Source organism: Sinohyriopsis cumingii, chromosome 10 (genome assembly GCF_028554795.1).
Source record: "Sinohyriopsis cumingii isolate HCF-2022 chromosome 10, ASM2855479v2, whole genome shotgun sequence".
Lineage (NCBI taxonomy): Eukaryota > Metazoa > Mollusca > Bivalvia > Unionida > Unionidae > Sinohyriopsis > Sinohyriopsis cumingii.
The window spans coordinates 122,739,875-122,762,258 of record NC_142970.1 but is presented as its reverse complement, the minus strand read 5'-3'; the positions used below and the strand labels follow the sequence as shown (position 1 = coordinate 122,762,258).

General features: G+C 37.6%; 1 protein-coding gene across 1 annotated transcript in view; it reads left to right on the top strand.

Moving 5' to 3' along the window:
• The window catches only part of LOC149791134 (uncharacterized), a 58,147-nt gene extending 39,561 nt beyond the window's left edge, over positions 1–18,586 (top strand). Inside the window, exons 9-12 of the mRNA XM_089973289.1 lie at positions 5,863–5,990; positions 11,805–12,380; positions 14,468–15,071; positions 15,583–18,586. Of these exons, the coding sequence (XP_089829415.1) occupies positions 5,863–5,990; positions 11,805–12,380; positions 14,468–15,071; positions 15,583–15,653 (1,379 nt within the window). The 3' untranslated portion in view covers positions 15,654–18,586. The remainder of the gene's footprint in view (positions 1–5,862; positions 5,991–11,804; positions 12,381–14,467; positions 15,072–15,582) is intronic.
• The last annotated feature ends 3,798 nt before the right edge of the window (positions 18,587–22,384 follow it).

Sequence of the window (22,384 nt, the reverse complement as noted above, 5' to 3'; positions counted from 1 at the left end):
TATCTTCTCCATTGACCATCTATCTGACCAGCATGCAGTGTATCTGCTCCTTTAACCCTCTGTCTTTCCAGCATGTATTGTATCTCCTCCTTTGGCCCTACGTCTGGCCAGCATGTATTGTATCTCCTCCTTTCACCCTACATCTGGCCAGCATGTATTGTATCTCCTCCTTTCACCCTACATCTGGCCAGCATTCAGTATATCTCATCCACTAACCTTCTCTCTGGCCAGCATGCAGTGTATCTCCTCCATTGACCATCTGTCCGACCAGCATGCAGTACATCTGCTCCTTTGACTGTTTGACCAGCATACAGTGTATCTCGTCCACTGACCCTCTCTCTGGCCAGCGTGCAGTGTGTCTCATCCACTGACCTTCTCTCTGGCCAGCATACAGTGTATCTCATCCATTGACCTTCTGTCTTGCCAGCATGCAATGTGTCTCATCCACTAACCTCTGTCTGCCCAGCATGCACTGTATCTCCTCCATTGATCCTCTGTCTGGCCAGCATGCATTGTATCTGATCCTTTGACCCTCTGTCTGGCCAGCATGCAGTGTATCGTGTCCACTGACCCTCTCTCTGGCCAGCATGCAGTGTATCTTGTCCACTGACCCTTTCTCTGGCCAGCATGCAGTGTATCTCGTCCACTGATAATCTCTCTGGCCAGCATGCAGTGATTCTTGTCCACTGATACTCTCTCTGGTCAGCATGCAGTGCATCTCCTCTATTGATCCTCTGCACGTTTATATAGACTTGCCATACAGTGAAGCACATTATGCTTTGATGTGCTTCTGTCAATCTGTCTCCTACCATTTTAATGTCTGCTTAAAAACTTGAACGTTTTTGATGTGCTTCTGTCAATCTGTCTCAAACCATTTTAATGTCTGCTTAATAACTTGAATGTTGTTGGTGTGCTTCTGTCAATCTGTCTCCTACCATTTTAATGTCTGCTTAATAACTTGAATGTTGTTGGTGTGCTTCTGTCAATCTGTCTCCTACCAATTTAATGTCTGCTTAATAACTTGAATGTTGTTGGTGTGCTTCTGTCAATCTGTCTCCTACCATTTTAATGTCTGCTTAATAGCTTGAATGTTGTTGGTGTGCTTCTGTCAATCTTTCTCCTACCATTTTAATGTCTGCTTAATAACTTAAATGTTGTTGGTGGGTTGAATTTCGGGTATTGTATTGTATTTAATGTATTGATGTACGAACTAACAAACAGCAGTAAATAACTGTAGTAACAACTGATCACATGCATCGTTAACTCATTTTCCTAGCTTATAAAGATTACAGTGAATTGGTGAATGAAAAAATAAGCTTAGATTCTCATTAAGGAAACAATTGCCCTTCGATTACTAACCTTTCTGAATGATTACAATTTTCTTTCTGATTTCTAATTTCCTGTTTAATTATTTTGAATCACATGATAGCCACCAAATCAGATAGAATATATAATATGACATTTCGCTGAACACGGATTATTTGAAAGTTAACTTTAGCAAGTGAGAATAATTAAAAAATGATTAGTCACAAAAGAACTTAGACAGAATGTGTTAGCATCAATAAGGTTGTCATCCTCGTCCATACGTGTTTGGAGATTCATGACTATGTTTACATAATCTGAAGACTGATCATGATGCCTACATTATTTTAAATCGATCACTTTGGATACATGTATTGAAGACTGATCACTTTGGATACATTTATTGAACACTAATCACTTTGGATACATTTATTGAACATTGATCACTTTGGATACATTTATTGAACATTGATCACTTTGGATACATTTATTGAAGACTGATCATGATGCCTACAATATATTGAACACTAATCACTTTGGATACATTTATTGAACATTGATCACTTTGGATACATTTATTGAGCACTAATCACTTTGGATACATTTATTGAAGACTGATCATGATGCCTACATTATTTTAAACTGATCACTTTTTATAAATATATTGAACACTGATCACTTTGGATACATTTATTGAACACTGAACACATTGGATACATTTATTGAACACTGATCACTTTGGATACATTTATGGAAGATTGATCAATTTGGATACATTTATTGAAGACTGGTCACTTTGGAACATTTATCTAAGACTGGTCACTTTGGAAACATTCATTGAGGACTGGTCACTTTGGATAAATTTATTGAAGATTGGTCACTTTGGATACATTTATTGAGGACTGATCACTTTTAATACATTTATTGAAGATTAATTACTATGCCTGTAATTCTCAGAAACTGATGACAATGCCTACATTATTTGATCCTGTTGACTATGCAGTTTTCTGAAACCAATGAATGCTTTTACTTTATCTAAAACTGATTACTATGCCTATATTAGAGGTAAAAAAAGAAAACGTGTTTTGGTGCACCTTATAGTTGTTATTATGGTAATATGATGCTGATCCAAGCCCTCAACTAAAATGCCCTAACCTCCATGCCTAGATGCTGATCCAAGCCCTCAACTAAAATGCCCTAACCTCCATGCCTAGATGCTAATCCAAGCCCACAACTAAATGGCCCTAACCTCCATGCCTAGATGCTGATCCAAGCCCACAACTAAAATGCCCTAACCTCCATGCCTAGATGCTGATCCAAGCCCTCAACTAAAATGCCCTAACCTCCATGCCTCGATGCTGATCCAACCCCTCATTATAATGCCCTAACCTCCATGCCTAGATGCTGATCCAAGCCCTCAACAAAAATGCCCTAACCTCCATGCCTAGATGCTGATCCAAGCCCTCAACTAAAATGCCCTAACCTCCATGCCTAGATGCTGATTCAAGCCCTCAACTAAAATGCCCTAACCTCCATGCCAAGATGCTGATCCAAGCAATCAACTAAAATGCCCTAACCTCCATGCCTAGATGCTGATCCAAGCAATCAACTAAATTGCCCTAACCTCCATGCCTAGATGCTGATCCAAACCCTCAACTAAAATGCCCTAACCTCCATGCCTGGATGCTGATCCAAGCCCTCAACTAAAATGCCCTAACCTCCATGCCTAGATGCTGATCCAAGCCCTCAACTAAATTGCCCTAACCTCCATTCTGAACATAATTATAGGCTACTACTCCTGAACAACTGTGACTGATTTTTGTCACTAATGAATCATAACGTTTTATTGAAAATGGAGTGTTGTTGTATTAAAACATAAATTATATCTAGAACATATTTTTAAAAAGCCAAACTTTGATTGTATATTACTCTCAGCTGTGTATTATTCTTTAATAAAGTCAAGATGTAGGTCAGCCGCCTTTATAAAAAAAAAAGTCTTTCCAAGTTGAAGGGGAATCAGATATCCTAGAATCCGACCCAAATTATGATTAATAATGATCTGAATATTAAATCCACAATCGTAGAGATGATTTAGCTGTGTATTCTCTTGTTTACAATCATAGAGACGATTTAGCTGTGTGTTCTCTTGTTTACAATCATAGAGACGATTTAGCTGTATATTCTCTTGTTTACAATCATAGAGACGATTTAGCTGTGTATTCTCTTGTTTACAATCATAGAGACGATTTAGCTGTGTATTCTCTTGTTTACAATCATAGAGACGATTTAGCTGTGTATTATCTTGTTTACAATCATAGAGACGATTTAGCTGTGTATTCTCTTGTTTACAATCATAGAGACGATTTAGCTATGTATTCTCTTGTTTACAATTATAGAGACGATTTAGCTATGTATTCTTTTGTTTACAATCATAGAGACGATTTAGCTGTATATTCTCTTGTTTACAATCATAAAGACGATTTAGCTGTGTATTTTCTTGTTTACAATCATAGAGACGATTTAGCTATGTATTCTCTTGTTTACAATCATAGAGACGATTTAGCTGTCTATTCTCTTGTTTACAATCATAGAGACGATTTAGCTATGTATTCTCTTGTTTACAATCATAGAGACGATTTAGCTGTATATTCTCTTGTTTACAATCATAGAGACGATTTAGCCGTGTATTATCTTGTTTACAATCATAGAGACGATTTAGCTATGTATTCTCTTGTTTACAATCATAGAGACGATTTAGCTGTCTATTCTCTTGTTTACAATCATAGAGACGATTTAGCTATGTATTCTCTTGTTTACAATCATAGAGACGATTTAGCTGTATATTCTCTTGTTTACAATCATAGAGACGATTTAGCCGTGTATTATCTTGTTTACAATCATAGAGACGATTTAGCTGTGTGTTCTCTTGTTTACAATCATAGAGACGATTTAGCTGTGTATTCTTTTGTTTACAATCATAGAGACGGTTTAGCTGTGTATTCTCTTGTTTACAAATCAATTGCAATTTTAAGTTTTTTCAGATGCTGATATATTTTTCCCATGGTAATAGAACAACAACAGTTTTGAAAATGTTTGAAATTTTGGACCAAAGAGAGATATTATATTACCTATCCTTTGTAACCGTATGTTACTATAGAAATAATATGTATACTCTAGGACATTGAACATCCAGAAATTGTGTAAATAGAAAACTTCCCATGATAATGTAAACATCATACAGCTGTGTGAATGTTATGCTGTAAGAAAAATAATGTTTTTGTATAGTGAAGAATATGACTGACACATGAAATTACAATCTCATATTGCTATTGTATAGTTAAGAATATGACTGACACATGAAATTACAATCTCATATTGCTTTTGTATAGTTAAGAATATGACTGACACATGAAATTACAATCTCATATTGCTTTTGTATAGTTAAGAATATGACTGACACATCAAATTACAATCTCATATTGCTTTTGTATAGTTAAGAATATGACTGACACATGAAATTACAATCTCACATTGCTTTTGTATAGTTAAGAATATGACTGACACATCAAATTACAATCTCATATTGCTTTTGTATAGTTAAGAATATGACTGACACATGAAATTACAATCTCACATTGCTTTTGTATAGTTAAGAATATGACTGACACATGAAATTACAATCTCATATTGCTTTTGTATTGTGCAGAATATGACTGACACATGAAATGACAATCTCATACTACTTTTGTATAGTTAAGAATATGACGGACACATGAAATTACATTCTTATATTGCTTTTGTATAGTTAAGAATATGACTGACACATGAAATTACAATTTCATACTAATTTTGTATAGTGCAGAATATGACTGACACATGAAATGACAATCTCATATTACTTTTGTATAGTGCAGAATATGACTGACACATGAAATGACAATCTCATACTACTTTTGCATAGTGAAGAATATGACTGACACATGAAATGACAATCTCATATTACTTTTGTATAGTGCAGAATATGACTGACACATGAAATGACAATCTCATACTACTTTTGTATTGCTAAGAATATGACTGACACATGAAATGACAATCTCATACTACTTTTGTATAGTGAAGAATATGACTGACACATGAAATGACAATCTCATACTACTTTTGTATAGTTAAGAATATGACTGACACATGAAATGACAATCTCATACTACTTTTGTATAGTGAAGAATATGACTGACACATGAAATGACAATCTCATACTACTTTTGTATAGTTAAGAATATGACTGACACATGAAATGACAATCTCATACTACTTTTGTATAGTTAAGAATATGACTGACACATGAAATGATAATCTCATACTACTTTTATGTAGCTAAGAATAAGGCTGATACATGAAATTACAATATGATATTGCTTTTGTAATTACATATCCGATCCGAACGATTACATTTCCAGTGTTAAAGACTTTATGATACTTCACACTTATCTCACATATGTAATATTTGTGATATAAAAGTTGTTCTTTGTGTAATGGCTATTTTCTTCTCGTCTCAAGATGCTCTCTGGACAAAAGACAATAATGCAGATCTCCATGACAACAAGGACCACATTTTACATCTCATGGAGCAACTAAACATCATCGCAAAGCCAAATTTATACATTGAGGCTGCATCGGAAATGAAGGTCAGTTAACTGTAAATGAACAATCGTCCCATTAGTGAATCCATTTAAGCTCGGTTGCTATTCATCCCTTTAATGAAACCACAATAACCTGTGCAAGCAAAAATTATACACTGATGCTGCATTGGAAATCAAGGTCAGTTGATATTCATCCCTTTAATAAAACCACAATAACTTGTGCAAGCAAAAATTTTACATTGAGGCTGCATTGGAAATCAAGGTCAGTTGATATTCATCCCTTTAATGAGACCACAGTAACTTGTGCAAGCAAAAATTATACACTGATGCTGTATTGGAAATCAAGGTCAGTTAATTGTAAATGAACAATCGTCCCATTAGTGAATCCACTCAAGGTCAGTTGATATTCATCCCTTTAATGAAACCACAATAACTTGTGCAAGCAAAAATTATACACTGATGCTGCATTGGAAATCAAGGTCTGTTGATATGCATCCCTTTAATGAGACCACAGTAACTTGTGCAAGCATTGGCAATGAAGGTCAGTTAAGCATAAACTATTAATATTGATCCAGTGAAAGAATGCTCAAATGTTAATTGCTGCATAAACGCTAAATATTAATCCAATTAACGAGTTCACAGTAACATGCGCAAGGTAAAATTTAACAAAAATAATGTGTGAATTTTCTTATTGACTCACTAATATAAGCATTAAAAAGGGGAAACAAACAAATAAGATAAGACAGTATATAATACAAGGTGCGAGATAAGCAGTTTATTTGTGTCAACAGTAAGCAAAACTGGATTAGAAGCAGGAAGAAAAATATTACATTCCAAAAATGTAAATAAGTATTATGCACTCAGAGCTTAAGACTCTTGGATTTATTTTAGCCATATATGTTGTTTGTCTGTAAAATATGGCATGTCCTAGCCATACCAGCATCAATAATTAGCAAATGTATATTACTCCATGACAGTATCTCATGCCTGTAATTTAGTCATGCAACAAGCTCATCTAAATGATGGATCATTGCATTACATCATATACGACATCATCTAGATCTTCTAAAATGGAAGATAACAATTAAGGTGCATTTTAACAACTAAAGGGTTTGAAATTTGCATGGCAGGTAACACATAATAAAGTGTTTGAAATTTACAGGGTAAACACATTGTAACGGGTTTGGAATTTACATGTTAGATAACACATTGTAAAGCTGATAAAAATTTTACCGAAGAGCAGGTGCAGATTTCCATTAAAATAGAAAAGAAAAACAATGGCATGGCAGACCATGCTTCACATTTAAAACAGAATGACTGGAATATATATATATATATATATATATATATATATATATATATATATATATATATATATATATATATATATATATATATATATATAGTAGTCCCCCTCTTATAAGGCCACCCTTAATGCATCAGGGAAGTGGCCTTATAATGAGGGTGGCCTTTCTAGAGGGGAATGACAAATGCGAATAGCAAATAAATATGAAGAAAGTCAAAGTAGATTTAGTTCTAAAACATTTAATATTTTCATTAAAAATCACATGCATGTTGGAAGAAATGGAAAACAAGCTGTTATCATTTTCAAAAGAATGCATTGATATAGTTTTAAAACTGTCTTTGCAATTATGTTACAGATCACATCATCTGTCACTTTGTTGGTAACAGTCTGAAAAACAAACCAGTCTCATCACAATTAAAAATATCCTTGCTGTCATATCCCATGCATATATTGTTTAGTCTTTAGTTCCAATCTTCGACAAATTAATTATTAACATCAGCTGATTCTCCACTAAGGACAGAACACTTAATATTGTGTCGCACTTGAAATCTGTGCAACCATCAGTTACTTGCGGTAAAGTCGTCATATCCCAATTCAACTGACAAAATTGTTTCTTTTTCTTGTCATTCAAATCAGGATACAAAGGTCTCCTGGCTCAAATAATCTTCCTTTCTCCATCCATTTCACCTTCCCATTTCTGCAGAATTGTTTATTTATCTTTCACGATATTGTTTATCTGAGTCTTCCTGACATTAGTTTTCTGCAAGGATCCTCAGCACCCACCTACCCCCGTCAGTTGAATTATTTTCACTTTCTCTTCTAAACTGATAATTTTTCTTTTCCTTGATGACGTTGTTCTTTTTGCAATAAGTTATTCATGTTGTATATCACAGTATATGATTGGTAAAGTATGTTTAGAACCACATAAGACTCACAGGGTCCTCCTTGTATCCCATAGGGTTACTTCTGAGTCACAGCATCCTGTGAGGGAGTAACAGCACCCACTTCAGCCCTGTAGGGCAGATAATGAATCACACACACACACAATCACACACACACACACACACACACATGCTTTAAGGGCATTTTCAGCACCCTCTTCTAACCCATAACTCAGTGGTCAATTAAAGTGAGTCATGACCTTCTCCCCATGAGTGAATAACAATAAATTATGAGGAAGGATCAACACCCTCTCAGTAAAAAAAAAACAGTTGATGGCAAGAGAACTGAGTCACCTGGATAAGGAAAGTCTAGGGACAGGTTTATAGGATACAAGTAATGACCTTCCCATGGATCAGATTTGCCTGACCAGTCATTGACCGATCACTGGTTTATGCATACCAGTCACCAGCCATTGGAGATCTTTGATACATGGATGGAGATTGTTATGAGTCCCCATAAATATCTACCAGTGCATGAAACAATTTGAAAACTGCTTTGCAACATGATAAAAATGATAAATGCAAACTACTTTCCATTTCGTCACCAGCTAACCTCATGTAAAGCACATGCACAGAATTGTTTACTGGCTCAATTTTAAATAATGTTGATTTTGGATTCAGTTCATCCACTGATACCTTGTTTCTTTAGTCTTGTTTATTTTCCTGAATAATGACCCAACATTAAATTATCTCCCCCACTTTGCCTTTATGTCAATATGTTGTACTATTTAATTAGTTTCTTTCCTTCCAGACCATTGCATTAAATATAACAGTGCCTTCAAGATTTGTAGAAAACATCTATTTGCGTGTCTTGTTACTCTGAGCATCGTTTGTCACACAGTACATCATTTGATTGAACATAAGTAAATTCTTATACTAGCCTATGTTGTGGCACATGAACGAACTTTATCATCCATGTGACAGAGTAACCTTATATTTGTTATCTCAATCTGACTGTATCAGTCTAGTTGTCTCATTCTGACGGTCTCAATCTGATTGTCTCAGTCCAGTTGTCTCAATATGATGGTCTCAGTCCAGTTGTCTCAATCTGATGGTCTCAGTCCAGTTGTCTTAGACATGGATTACATGTGCTTGAACCTTGTTTCAAAAAAAAAAAAAAACTTGTATTCTGCTGTGCCTGATGAGGTTGTTATAAAATCAAAGCAATCACAGTAATCACGAAACAACTTATGGTCTCTCCAACATTGATAACACACCACACAAAACATTTTGAGAGAGACACACGTGGACATGAAACAGAGCTATGTGATAGGTCCACACACAGCAATACACATCACTGGCTACAAAAATCCAGACTCTCTCAAAAGATATCGGAAAGCCTAGCAACAACCAGAAATAGGTTATGTCAAACTGGATTCTTCAAGTTTTGACAAACACCCCAAATCAGTCCTAGTATAATCAAACATAACAATGGGATAGCAGATGAAAACTCTTGCATATACCAAGCAGAATGGTTCATCTGTCAGTTAGCACACTATTCCACAAGATTTCCCTGTGTTATATATTTCCATTAGAAATACACTTGCCATATTTCCATGAAGGAAAATAGAAATTTCCCAAAATACTTTTAATTAGAAATCTTCTCACAGTCGCTACAAACTTAATTAGAATGGTATACTTAGTATTGTACCATTGTCTACCAAAGTGTTTTCCACTTTAAAACTGATGAAAGTTAAATGTTAACAATATAAAAGGATATTGATTACTTGCTGTCATTTTCATATGACTTATTATATTAAACATGATAATCCACTAATAAGATGCTTTTATATTTCTACTTTCTCATCTGTAAAACTTGTTTAGTTATGGTCAACAGGTTACCCCATTGTCCTCGTTAACATGTTAAAGCATTCTGTAGAACTTGTGTAGTTATGGTCGACAGGTCACCCTGTTGTACTCGTTAACATGTTAAACCGCTCTGTATAAATTGTGTAGTTACGGTCAACAGGTCACCCCGTTGTCCTCGTTAACATGTTAAAGCATTCTGTAGAACTTGTGTTCTTTGGTCAACAGGTCACCCCATTGTCCTCGTTAACATGTTAAATGATTCTGTAGAACTTGTGTAGTACGGTCAACAGGTCAACCCCTTGTCCTCGTTAATATATTAAAGCATTCTGTAGAACTTGTGTAGTTAAAGCATGTTAAATATAATCAATAGCACATTGTTCCAGATGCTCATTCTGCAGTGCTTCCAATAAGTAACAATTATAACTTTTTTCTTTATTTATTTCTTATTTTCTAACGGCACCGTGTATAGCTAGGGTGTACTTAGATAAGTATTATGAGTTTCTTAAGAGTAGAAGACCTGATGACCTTTGTATGAAGTGAGAGGCAATAATCATACCTGATTAATTTGTGTTGAATCTGCTAAGTATATTGTAAAACTGCAATGTTATTTTTGTTTAATTGGAAAACTTGATTGAGAAATATAATATACGTCAGCGTTTTATACAAAGACAAGGAAATCACATTTGCAGGGTTACATTTGTATCTGCATTCGGCAAATCCTTGTGGGGAGACAAATAATATAACCCCTTGACTGGATTTTCTTGTCTCAGTGCAAGCTCCAACATAGATTATATTAATATCACTTCCAGATAACTCATTATTACTTAATCCATTCATTTGTCAGGATGTGAATTACTTCCTTGCTCCATGCATGCTTCGTGAGGAACCACCCAAAGAAGTTATCTGTCCTGAAACAGCATAAAAGGATATTGATTACTTGCTGTCATTTTCATATGACATTCATATTATATTAAAAGTGATAATCCACTAATAATATGTTTTTATGTTTCTACTTTCTCATCCGTAGAACTTGTGTAGTCATGGTCAACAGGTCACCCCGTTGTCCTCGTTAACATGTTAAAGCATTCTGTAAAACATGTGTAGTTATGGTCGACAGGTCACCCTGTTGTCCTCGTTAACATGTTAAACCGTTCTGTAGAACTTGTGTAGTTATGGTCGACGGGTCACACGTTTGTCCTTATTAACATGTTAAAGCATTCTGTAGAACTTGTGTAGTTACGGTCAACAGGTCACCCCATTGTCCTCATTAACATGTTAAAGCAGTCTGTAGAACTTGTGTAGTTAAAGCATGTTAATTATAATCAATAGCACATTGTTCCAGATGCTCATTCTGCAGTGCTTCCAATTAGTAACAATTAGAACTTTTTTCTTTATTTCTTTCTTATTTTATAACGGCATCGTGTATAGCTAGGGTGTACTTAGATAAGTATTATGAGTTTCTTAAGAGTAGAAGACATGACGACCTTTGTATAAAGTGAGAGGCAATAATCATACCTCATTAATATGTGTTGAATCTGCTAGGTACATTGTAAAACTGCAATGTTACTTTTGTTTAATTGTAAAACTTGAGTGAGAAATATAATATATGTCAGCGTTTTATACAAAGACAAGGAAATCACATTTGCAGGGTTACATTTGTATCTGCATTCAGCAAAGCCTTGTGAGGAGACAAATAATATAACCCCTTGACTGGATTTTCTTGTCTCAGTGCAAGCTCCAACATAGATTATATTAATATCACTTCCAGATAACTCATTATTACTTAATCCATTCATTTGTCAGGAGGTGAATTACTTCCTTGCTCCATGCATGCTTCGTGAGGAACCACCCAAAGAAGTTATCTGCCCTGAACCTCATCCTCAAATGGAGAGTTCATCAGTCATGTGCTATGTCTTCACTGGAAAATTTCTTCCCGCACCAATTTTCCACCGACTTCTTGCTGCCTGTGTTGCTCACTGGCCACTAGCAACAAAGAAGACAGAGAAGACACTTGAGAATCAGATCTTCTGTGGCTGTGGTGTTTTTCAACTTGACCATTACCACAAACTGACCTTGCACTTCTGGGAATACATCATATCCATGACAGTCACAAGACAGGGAATCAAAGACAAGACTCCATCTTCCAAGCTGTGTATTGAGGTGAGAGAGTTTGTTGCCAAGGTACTCAACAAGATTATTGGATACCTGGGTCATAGCCTGCAGTTTGAAGAGTTTATACAGTGCCCTGAATACAATGGTGAAAGTGTCAACAGCCTTATCCCAGTGTCCGAGCTGAAAGAGCATGCAGAAGTACGCTGTGACTTCCATGGCAACATAATCGAGTCAAACAAGTTTTTGAAGTTTTGGTTTGAAGGTCAGGTGAGTATAAGATATACGTCCTTCTGAGATCTACCTAAAACAGTAGCATCTCAGATTGCAGCAAATACCCACAATGCCCTTTACATATAGATACACTAAACAGGGATGGAATAAATTGGGTTCTGAAGCAGTTTAGCTCAGACTGAGATAAGTCACATGACAAAGTACAACAAATATATTCTGTTGAAATGTTGAAGCTAACGTTTTTGATTTGTATATACCGAAAGACTACTTATTAGAGTGACATAAAGTATGCAGATATGTTTGTCTATCTGAATTAGAGTTGATCAGATTATAATAATTTGCCTCATCCCCGGTCGCCAACCATGATATTTCTTTGGGTCAGACACTTTACTTCAGTTTCCTTGTCGCTATTACAGATAAGTTTGTTACTTTGTCATACAACATTAAGCCAAACATTTGTTATAGAGAAAAATATACATTATAGACATACATGACTTACAAGTGCTGTATCAACACAGCTTGCTATTCTTCCCTGGCAATAACACCAAGTGACCTCACCTGTCAATAACACCAAGTGACCTCACCAGGCAGTCAGGCCAAGTGACCTCACCAGGCAGTAAGGCCAAGTGACCTCACCAGGCAATAAGGCCAAGTGACCTCCTCTGGCAATAAAGCCAAGTGACCTCCCCTGGCAATAAGACCAATTGACCTCCTCTGGCAATAAAGCCAGGTGACCTCACCAAGCAATAAGGCCAAGTGACCTCCTCTGGCAACAACACCAAGTGACCTCACCTGGCAATAACCCCAAGTGACCTCACCAGGCAATCATGACAATTGATTTTCCCTGGCAATAAGGCCAAGTGACCTCCCCTAGCAATAAGGCCAAGTGACCTCCCTTGGCAATAAAGCCATGTGACCTCCCACCATGAAGGAGTTTTATTGTTCAGAAGATTCTAATTTGAGACCATAGGTCAGAAAAATATTTTAATTGAACAGAAGTGACTAAACATAATTTGACAAAAATTGTCTGAAAGTATTCCGTACAAATGATGCAGATTTGCAGTTGTTGAACAAAAAGGACAAATTTAAACAGCTTGGTGCTTAAAGTATGCTTTGATAAGGGCTATGGGGCAGCCCTATTGAACACACTCGAGAGAGGCAATGGTCAGTTTCCATGATAAGGGCTACAGGGCAGCCCTATTGAACACAAGTGAGAGAGTCAATGGTCAGTTTATTATGATAAGGACTATGTGGCAGTCCTATTGAACGCAACTGAGAGAGACAATGGTCAGTTTCTATGATAAGGGCTATGGGGCAGCCCTATTGAACACACTCGAGAGAGACAATGATCAGTTTCTATGATAAGGGATGATGGGCAGCCCTATTGAACACACTCGTGAGAGACAGTGATCATTTTCTATGATAAGGGCTATGGGCCAACCCTGTTGAACACAATCAAGAGATTCAATGATCAGTTTCTATGATAAGGGCTGATGGGCAGCCTATTAATAACATTCAAATTTTTTTGAAGGCCTGACCATTTGTGCAGATTCTCAAATAGCTGTCCTCTTCAGATATTTTTAGATGCAAAGACCAGTATCTCAATTGCTAAAGCCTAGCTGGAATTTCTTGTGTATTGATATCTCTAACTAAATTCCCCAATGAACCTCTTAGTGAAACTTTTTTTGATAACTCTATCCTAAAGACTCTTGTGTTACTGTTATTAGTGTGGAAATTCCCTTATTTAAACTAAATAGGTTTTTATAACATATTGCTGAGTAATTTTGCCAGTTTCAACATTTCAGGCTTTATACATTTGCAGACAAAAGGAATTATAGTAAAATAACCAATATGTATGAATCTCTGCTTGTGATAGAATTTGTAGAAATTTGACACGTTGGATGAAATATGTGATACAGAAGACAAGGTACTGTCAGATAATGTTAGGTATTGAATCTCTCTCTGCAAACTCATTATCTAGGGGTTATTAAGTCATCTATTGGATCCTAGCATTTAGTAACAAAATATAAGTGTTTGTGCTGTAACATATCTCATATAATTGCTACTTTTGCTTGGATTGTTGTACAGTTTATAATCTTTTAAAGTCTGCCTCTTTCCTACAGGTCAAGGACCAAGAAGGTCAAGGTGAAGATGATGATGATGCACCTATTACCCAGGAGCAGGTCAACCATGCACGTCTGTGCAATGCACTGACAACTGTTTGTGCTAATGCTCTGAGAAACATTCTCCTCACCAATGTCCCGACACCACATACAGACATCTACCAGGCAATCCTGGCCAACAAAGCCAATTTGAAGAGACTGAACAAAGAGCAATATCAGCTTGTCTTCCCAGATCCACAGGGTCTTTCCACTGGAAAGGTAGAAGAATTTGACATCTCTTTATTATATACAATCATAAGAAATGTCAGTTCAGTTCCTGCTCCATCAAACGGCTGGGGACACCCTCCAGCCGATAACCCAAGGGATACAACTCTTGGTGCAAGCGTGGAGAGGATCCGCTCGTACCGGAATAGCATCAGTGGTCATTCTGTTGGTGGAGAGATCGGACAGCAAGAGTTTGAGGATTACTGGGCCATGATACATGATGTCCTTCATGACATTGAAATACTCATTGGTAACCATGGCTACTTGGAAGATTTGAAGAAACGTAAGAATCAGGCCATCACTCCACATGAAGGCCGTGAATACAGAAAGCAAACAAAAGGTAAGTAAATAATTATCTCCTTCTTTCTAGAGCCATAATATTCAAACATGTGGATAACATTAATGTTTCACCGCTTTTCATCTATTAAGTATTAATGATTTATAAACATAAAGAGTAAAGAGTTCTGCAGCATGCACCATTTATCGTAATGTACTCTTTTCATAAGTGATAAGATCTTATTTTTGTAAAGAGTGTAACAACAATATGTAGAAAAATCTTTGTTTTTAACTGAACAAGTACACTTTCTTCAAATATCTTGAAGAAAAAAGTAAATTTAGAGATGTAGACAGTTAATCTTTCTTCATTGTGTTAAACAAATTAGTTAATGAAACACATTTTATAGATGCGAATTCATTCTGATACTAACATTGATTGCCTATAAAATGTGTCAGTCACCCTTTCCAGCCATATCAAGAATTATGCACAATTTTTGTATCCATCCAATTCATCAATATATCCATAACAATTTTCCATTGATTCAAACTTTATGCATACTGTATTCTTCCTTCAGCTGCAGCCACTGGCATTAGGTCAGCATTAGAGACAGCTCTATCAGAAGTGAAGAAACTCCAAGAGAAATAAAAACTGAGTCAAGTGTTCGAGGTGTTCTAATGAAGGAAGGACACCGGCAGATGGATTTGAAAATGGACCTTAGACTTAATTTGTATCTGATGTATTATTCTGTCAAATAAATGGATTTAGCTAATATTGAATAAATACTGTGTGCACCTGATGCATTATTCAGTCAGATTCATGGATACAACTACCATTGAATAAAGACAATATGTGCACTTGATGTATTATTCAGTTAGATAAACGGATAAAACTACCATTGAATAAAGACAATATGTGCACTTGATGCATCTTCAGTCAGATACATCGATACAACAACCATTGAATATAGACAATATGTGCAGTTGATGTATTATTCAGTTAAATAAATGGATGCATCTACCATTGAATAAAGACAATGTGTGCAGTTGATGTATTATTCAGACAAATTCATGGGTACAACTACCATTGAATAAAGACTAAGTGCACCTGATGTATTATTCAGTTAGTTAAATTGATACAACTACCATTGAAAAAAGACTCATGCTGTCAGAGGGATGATGGTATCCTACAAAGTACACATGCTGTCAGAGAAATGATGGTATCCTACAAAGTACTCATGCTGTCAGAGGGATAATGATATCCTACAAACTACACATGCTGTCAGAGGGATGATGCTATCCTACAAAGTACCTATGCTGTACTGTTATGGTATTCTGCAAAGTACCCATGTTGTCAGAGAGATGATGGTATCCTACAAGGCACCCATGGTATCCTACAAAGTACCCATGCTATCTGAGGGATGATGGTACCCTACAAAGTGCCTATGCTGTCCTATTATGGTATTCTACAAAGTACTCGTTCTGTCAGAGAGAGAATGGTACCCTACAAAGTACCCATGCTGTCAGAGTGATGATGGTAACGTACAAAGAACACATCCTGTCAGAGTGATGATGTTATCCTACAAAGTACCCATGCCTTCAGAGGGATAATGGTAACCTACAAAGTACCACATACTGTCCTATTATGGTATTCTACAACGTAACAATGCTGTCACCGATATGATGGTATCCTACAAAGTACCCATGCTGTCAGAGAGATGATGGTATCTTCCAAAGTACCCATGCTGTCAGATGGATAATGATATCCTACAAAGTGCCCATGCTGTCAAAATGATGGTAACCTATCAAGTACAATGCGGTCCTATGATGGTATTCGACAAAGTACCAATGCTGTCAGACAGATGATGCTATCCTATAAACTACCCATGCTGTCAGAGGGTCGATGGTGTCCTACAAAGTACCCATGCTGTCAGAGAGATGATGTTATCCTATAAAGTACCCATGTTGTCAGAGGGATGATGGTATCCTACAAAGTACACATGCTCTCAGAGGGATGATGGTATGCTACAAAGTACCCATGCTCTCAGAGTGATGATGGTAACCTACAAAGTACACATCCTGTCAGAGAGATGATGGTATCCTACAAAGTACCTTATGGTATGAGAGAGATCATAGTATCCTACACAGTTCCCATGCTCTTAGATGGATGATGGTAACCTACAAACTACCCATGCTCTTAGATGGATGATGGTAACCTACAAACTACCCCTGCTCTCAGAGGGATGATGGTAAACTACCAAGTACCTATGCTGTCATATTATGGTACTCTACAAAGCACATATGCTGTCAGAGATATGATGTACCCAACAAAGCACCCATGCTGTCAGAGACATGATGATATCATACAAAGTACCCATGCTGGCAGCGAGATGTTGGTATCCTACAAAGTAACCATGCTGTCATAGGGATTATGGTTACCTACAAAGTAACCATGCTGCCATAGGGATGATGGTAGCCTACAAAGTACCCATGCTATTAGATCGATAATGCTGTCCTATTATGGTATTCTGCAAAGTACCTATGCTGTCAGAGAGATGACGATAATTTGCAAATTACCCATGCTGTCAGGGATATGATGTACTCTAGAAACTACCCATGCTGTCAGAGGGATGGTGGTATCCTACAAAGTAATCATGCTTTCAGCGAGATGATGGTAACCTAGAAAGTACATATGCTGTCATAGTATGGTATTCTACAAAGAACCCATGCTATTAGATCGATAATGGTAACCTACAAAGTACCGCAAACTGTCAGAGAGATGATGGTAACCTACAAATTACCGATGCTGTCAGAGTGATGATGGTAACCAGCAAAGCACCCATGGTGTCATATGGATGATGGTAACCTACAACATACCCCAAACTGTCAGAGTGATTATTGTAACCTACAAATTACCTATGCTGTGAGAATGATGATGGTAACCAACAAAGTACCCATGCTGTCAAAAAGATAATGCTTTCCTGCAAAGTACCCATGCTGTTAGAGGGATGATGGTAATCTACAATGTACCTATGCTGTCCTCTTATGGTATTTTACAAAATACCTATGCTGTCAGAAGGATGATGGTATCCTGCAACGTAATCACGCTGTCAGAGGGATGACGGTAACGTAACTATGCTGTCCTTTATGGTATTGTGCAAAGTACATATGCTGTCAGAGGAAGATGTTTACAAAGTGCTCATGCCGTCAGATGATGGTACCCTATAAAGTAGCTATGCTGTCAGAGGCATGATGGTAACCAGCAAGGTACCAATACTGTCAGAGGGATGATGGTAACCTAAAACATACCTATGTTGTCCTATTATGGTACTCTACAAAGTACCTATGTTGTCAGTGGGATTATGGTGACCTACAATGACCCATGCCATCAAATGATGGTACCCTATAAAGTACTTATGCTGTTGTTGTTGTTGTTGTTGTTGTTGTTGTAGGGTTTAACGCCATTTTTCAGCACACGATAGGCTATACATGGCGGCCAGTATTAATGGTGGAGGAAGAACCCGGGAAAACCCCGGAAAGAACCACCGACCCACGATAAGCTACTGGCAAGCTTTCTCACATACCCACGTTGGCTGAATCCGAGACTCGAACCCACGCAGACAGAGGTGAGATGGTAGTGATCCGTAACGGACAGCGCTTTAGACCACTCGGCCACTCGGGGCCCCTACTTATGATGTCAGAGGGATCATAGTAACCTACAAAGTACCCATGCTGTCAGAGGGATGATGGTAAAATACAAAGTACCTATGTTGTCCTTTTATGTTATTCAGCAAAGGAATTATGCAGTCAGAAAGATGATGGTATCCTTCAAAGTACCAATGGTGTCAGAGAGATGATGGAATCCTACAAAGTACCCATTATCATAAAAAGTATCCATGTTGTCAGAGATTTGATGGTAACCTACAACATACCTTTGCTTTCGCATACAAGAACAAATGCTGTCAGAAGGATGATGGAAATCTACAATGTACCTAAGCTGTCCTATTATCGTATTCTACAAAGTACCTATGCTCTCAGAGAGATGATGGTATCCTGCAAAGTACCCTTGGTGTCAGAGGGATGAAAGTAACCTAGAACATAACTATGCTGTCCTATTATGGTATTCTACAAAGTACCGATATTGTCAGAGGATGATGGTGACCTACAACGTGCTCATGCCATCAGATGATGGTACCTTATAAAGTACTTATGCTGTCAAAGACATGATGGTAACCTACAAATTACCCAAACTGTCAGAGAGACGATGGTAACTTACAAAGTACACATTCTGTCAGGGTGATGATGGTCACCTTCAAAGTACTTATGATGTCAGAATGATGATAGTAACCAACAAAGTACCCATGCTGTCAGAGGGATGGTGGTAACATGCAAGGTGCCCATGCTCTCAGAGAGAAAATGGTAGCCTGGAAAGTATCCATGATATCAGAGGGATGATGGTAATCTACAATGTACGTATGCTGTCCGATTATGATATTCTGCAAAGTACCTATGCTGTCAGAAAGTACTCATGCTGTCTGAGGGATGATATTATCCTAAAAAGTACCCATTGTGTCAGAGAGATGATGATAACCTGGAAAGTACCTATGCTGTCTTAGTATGGTATTCTACAAAGTGCCTATGCTGTCAGAGAGATGATGGTAACCTACAAAGTACCCCAAACTGTCAGAGAGATGATGGTAACCTACAAAGTACCATTGCTGTCTGAGGGATGATGGTATCCTACAAAGTGCCATTGCTGTCTGAGGGATGATTGTATCCTACACAGTGCCATTGCTGTCTGAGGGATGATGGTATCTTCCAAAGTACGCATGCTATCAGAGGGATGATGGTAACCTATCAATACTATGCGGTCCTATGATGGTATTCGACAAAGTACCAATGCTGTCAGAGAGATGATGCTATCCTAAAAATTACCCATCCTGTCAGAGGGATGATGGTGTCCTACAAAGTACCCATGCTGTCAGAGGGATGATGGTGTCCTACAAGTACCCATGCTGTCAGAAGGATGATGGTAACCTATCAAGTACTATGCAGTCCTATGATGGTATTCTAAAAAGTGCCAATGTTGTCAGAGAGATGATGCTATCCAACAAAGTACTAATGCTGTCAGAGGGATGATGGTATTCGACAAAGTACAAATGCTGTCAGAGAGATGATGCTATCCTATAAACTATCCATTCTCTCAGATTGATGATGGTATCCAACAAAGTACTCATACTGTCAGAGGGATGATGGTATCCTAAAAGGTACCCATGCTGTCAGAGAGATGATGGTAACCTACAAACTACCCATGCTCTCAGAGTGATGATGGTAACCTACAAAGTACATATCCTGTCAGAGAGATGATTGTATCCTACCAGGTACCCTTGCTGAAAGAGGGATGATGGTATCCTACAAAGTACCCATGCTGTCAGAGGGATACCTAATACTGTCCTCGTATGGTATTCTAGAAAGTACCAATACTGTCACCGATATGATGGTATCCTGCAAATTACCCATGCTGTCAGAGGGATGATGGTATCTTACAAAGTGCCATTGCTGTATGAGGGATGATGATATCCTACAAAGAACTAATGGTATCAGACAGATGACAGAATCCTACAAAATTCCCATGCTGCCAGAGGGATGATGGTAACCTACAAACTACCCATGCTCTTAGAGGGATAATAGTGACCTACAAAGTACCCATGCTCTCAGACGGATGATGGTAACCTACAAAGTACCCATGCTGTCAGAGAGATGATGGTAACCTATAAACTACCCATGCTATCAGATGGATAATGGTAATCTACAAATTACCTATTTTGTTAGAGTGATGATGGTAACCAACAAAACACCCATGGTGTCAGATGGATGATGGTAAACTAAAAAGTACCCCAAACTGTCAGAGTGATTATGGTAACCTACAGATTCCTTATGCTGTCAGGGTAATGATGGTAACCAACAAAGTACCCATGGTGTCAGAGGGATGGTGGTAACCTACAAAGTACCCATGCTCTCAGAGATAATGCTTTCCTGCAAAGTACCCATGCTGTTAGAGGGATGATGGTGACCTACAAAGTGATCATGCCCTCAGCTGATGGTACCCTATAAAGTAGTTATTCTGTCAGAGGCATGATGGTAACCTACAAAGTACCCACAATGTCAGAGAGATGATGGCATTCAACAAAGTACACATGGTGTCAGAGGGATGATGGTAACCTACAACATACCTATGCTGTCCTGATATGGTATTATACAAAGTACCTATGCTGTCAGGGATTATGGTGACCTACAATGACCCATGCCATCAAATGATGGTACCCTATACAGTACTTATGCTGTCAGAAGGATCCTAGTAACCTACAAAGTACCCATGCTGTCAGAGGGATGATAGTAAAATACAAAGTACCTATGCTGTCCTTTTCTGATATTCTGCAAAGGAAGTATGCTGTCAGAGAGGTGACGGTATCCTACAAAGTACCCATGCTGTCAGAGAGATGATGGTATCCTACAAAGTACCCATGGTGTCAGAGAGATGATGGAATCCTACAAAGTACCCATGCTGTCAGATTATGGTAACATAAAAAGTATCAATGATGTCAGAGATTTAATGGTAACCTACAACATACATTTGCTTTCGCACAACGTTCCTAAGCTGTCCTATTATCGTATTCTACAAAGCACCTATGCTCTCAGAGGGATGATGGAAATCTACAACGTACCTGTGCTGTCCCATTATGTTATTCTGCAAAGTACCTATGCTATCAGAGGGATGATGGTAACCTACAAAGTACCCATGCTGTCAGAGAGATGATGGTATCTGCAAAGTACCCATGCTGTAAGAAATGATGATGGTAACCTGGAATGTACCTATGCTGTTTGAGGGATGATAGTAACCTACAGCATAGCTATGCTGTCCTATCATGGTATTCTACAAAGTACCTATGCTATCAGATGGATGATAGTAACCTACAAAGTACCCATGCTGCCATAGTGATTATGGTAACATACAAATTACCTGTGCTGTCAGTGTGATGATGGTAAGCAACAAAGTACCCATGGTGTCAGAGGAACGGTGGTAACCTACAAAGTACCCATGCTGTCAGAGAGATAATGCTTTCCTGCAAAGTTACTATGCTGTTAGAACGATGATGGTAATCTACAATTTGTCGATGCTGCCCTATTATGGTTTTCTACAAGGTACCTATGCTGTCAGAGGGATGATGGTATCCTACGAACTACCCATGCAGTCAGAGTGATGATGGTAAGTTACAAACTACCTATGATGTCAGAGAGATGATGGCATCCTAAAAAATAACCCATGCTTTCAAAGAGATGATGACATCCTATGAAAATACACATGCTGTCAGAGAGATG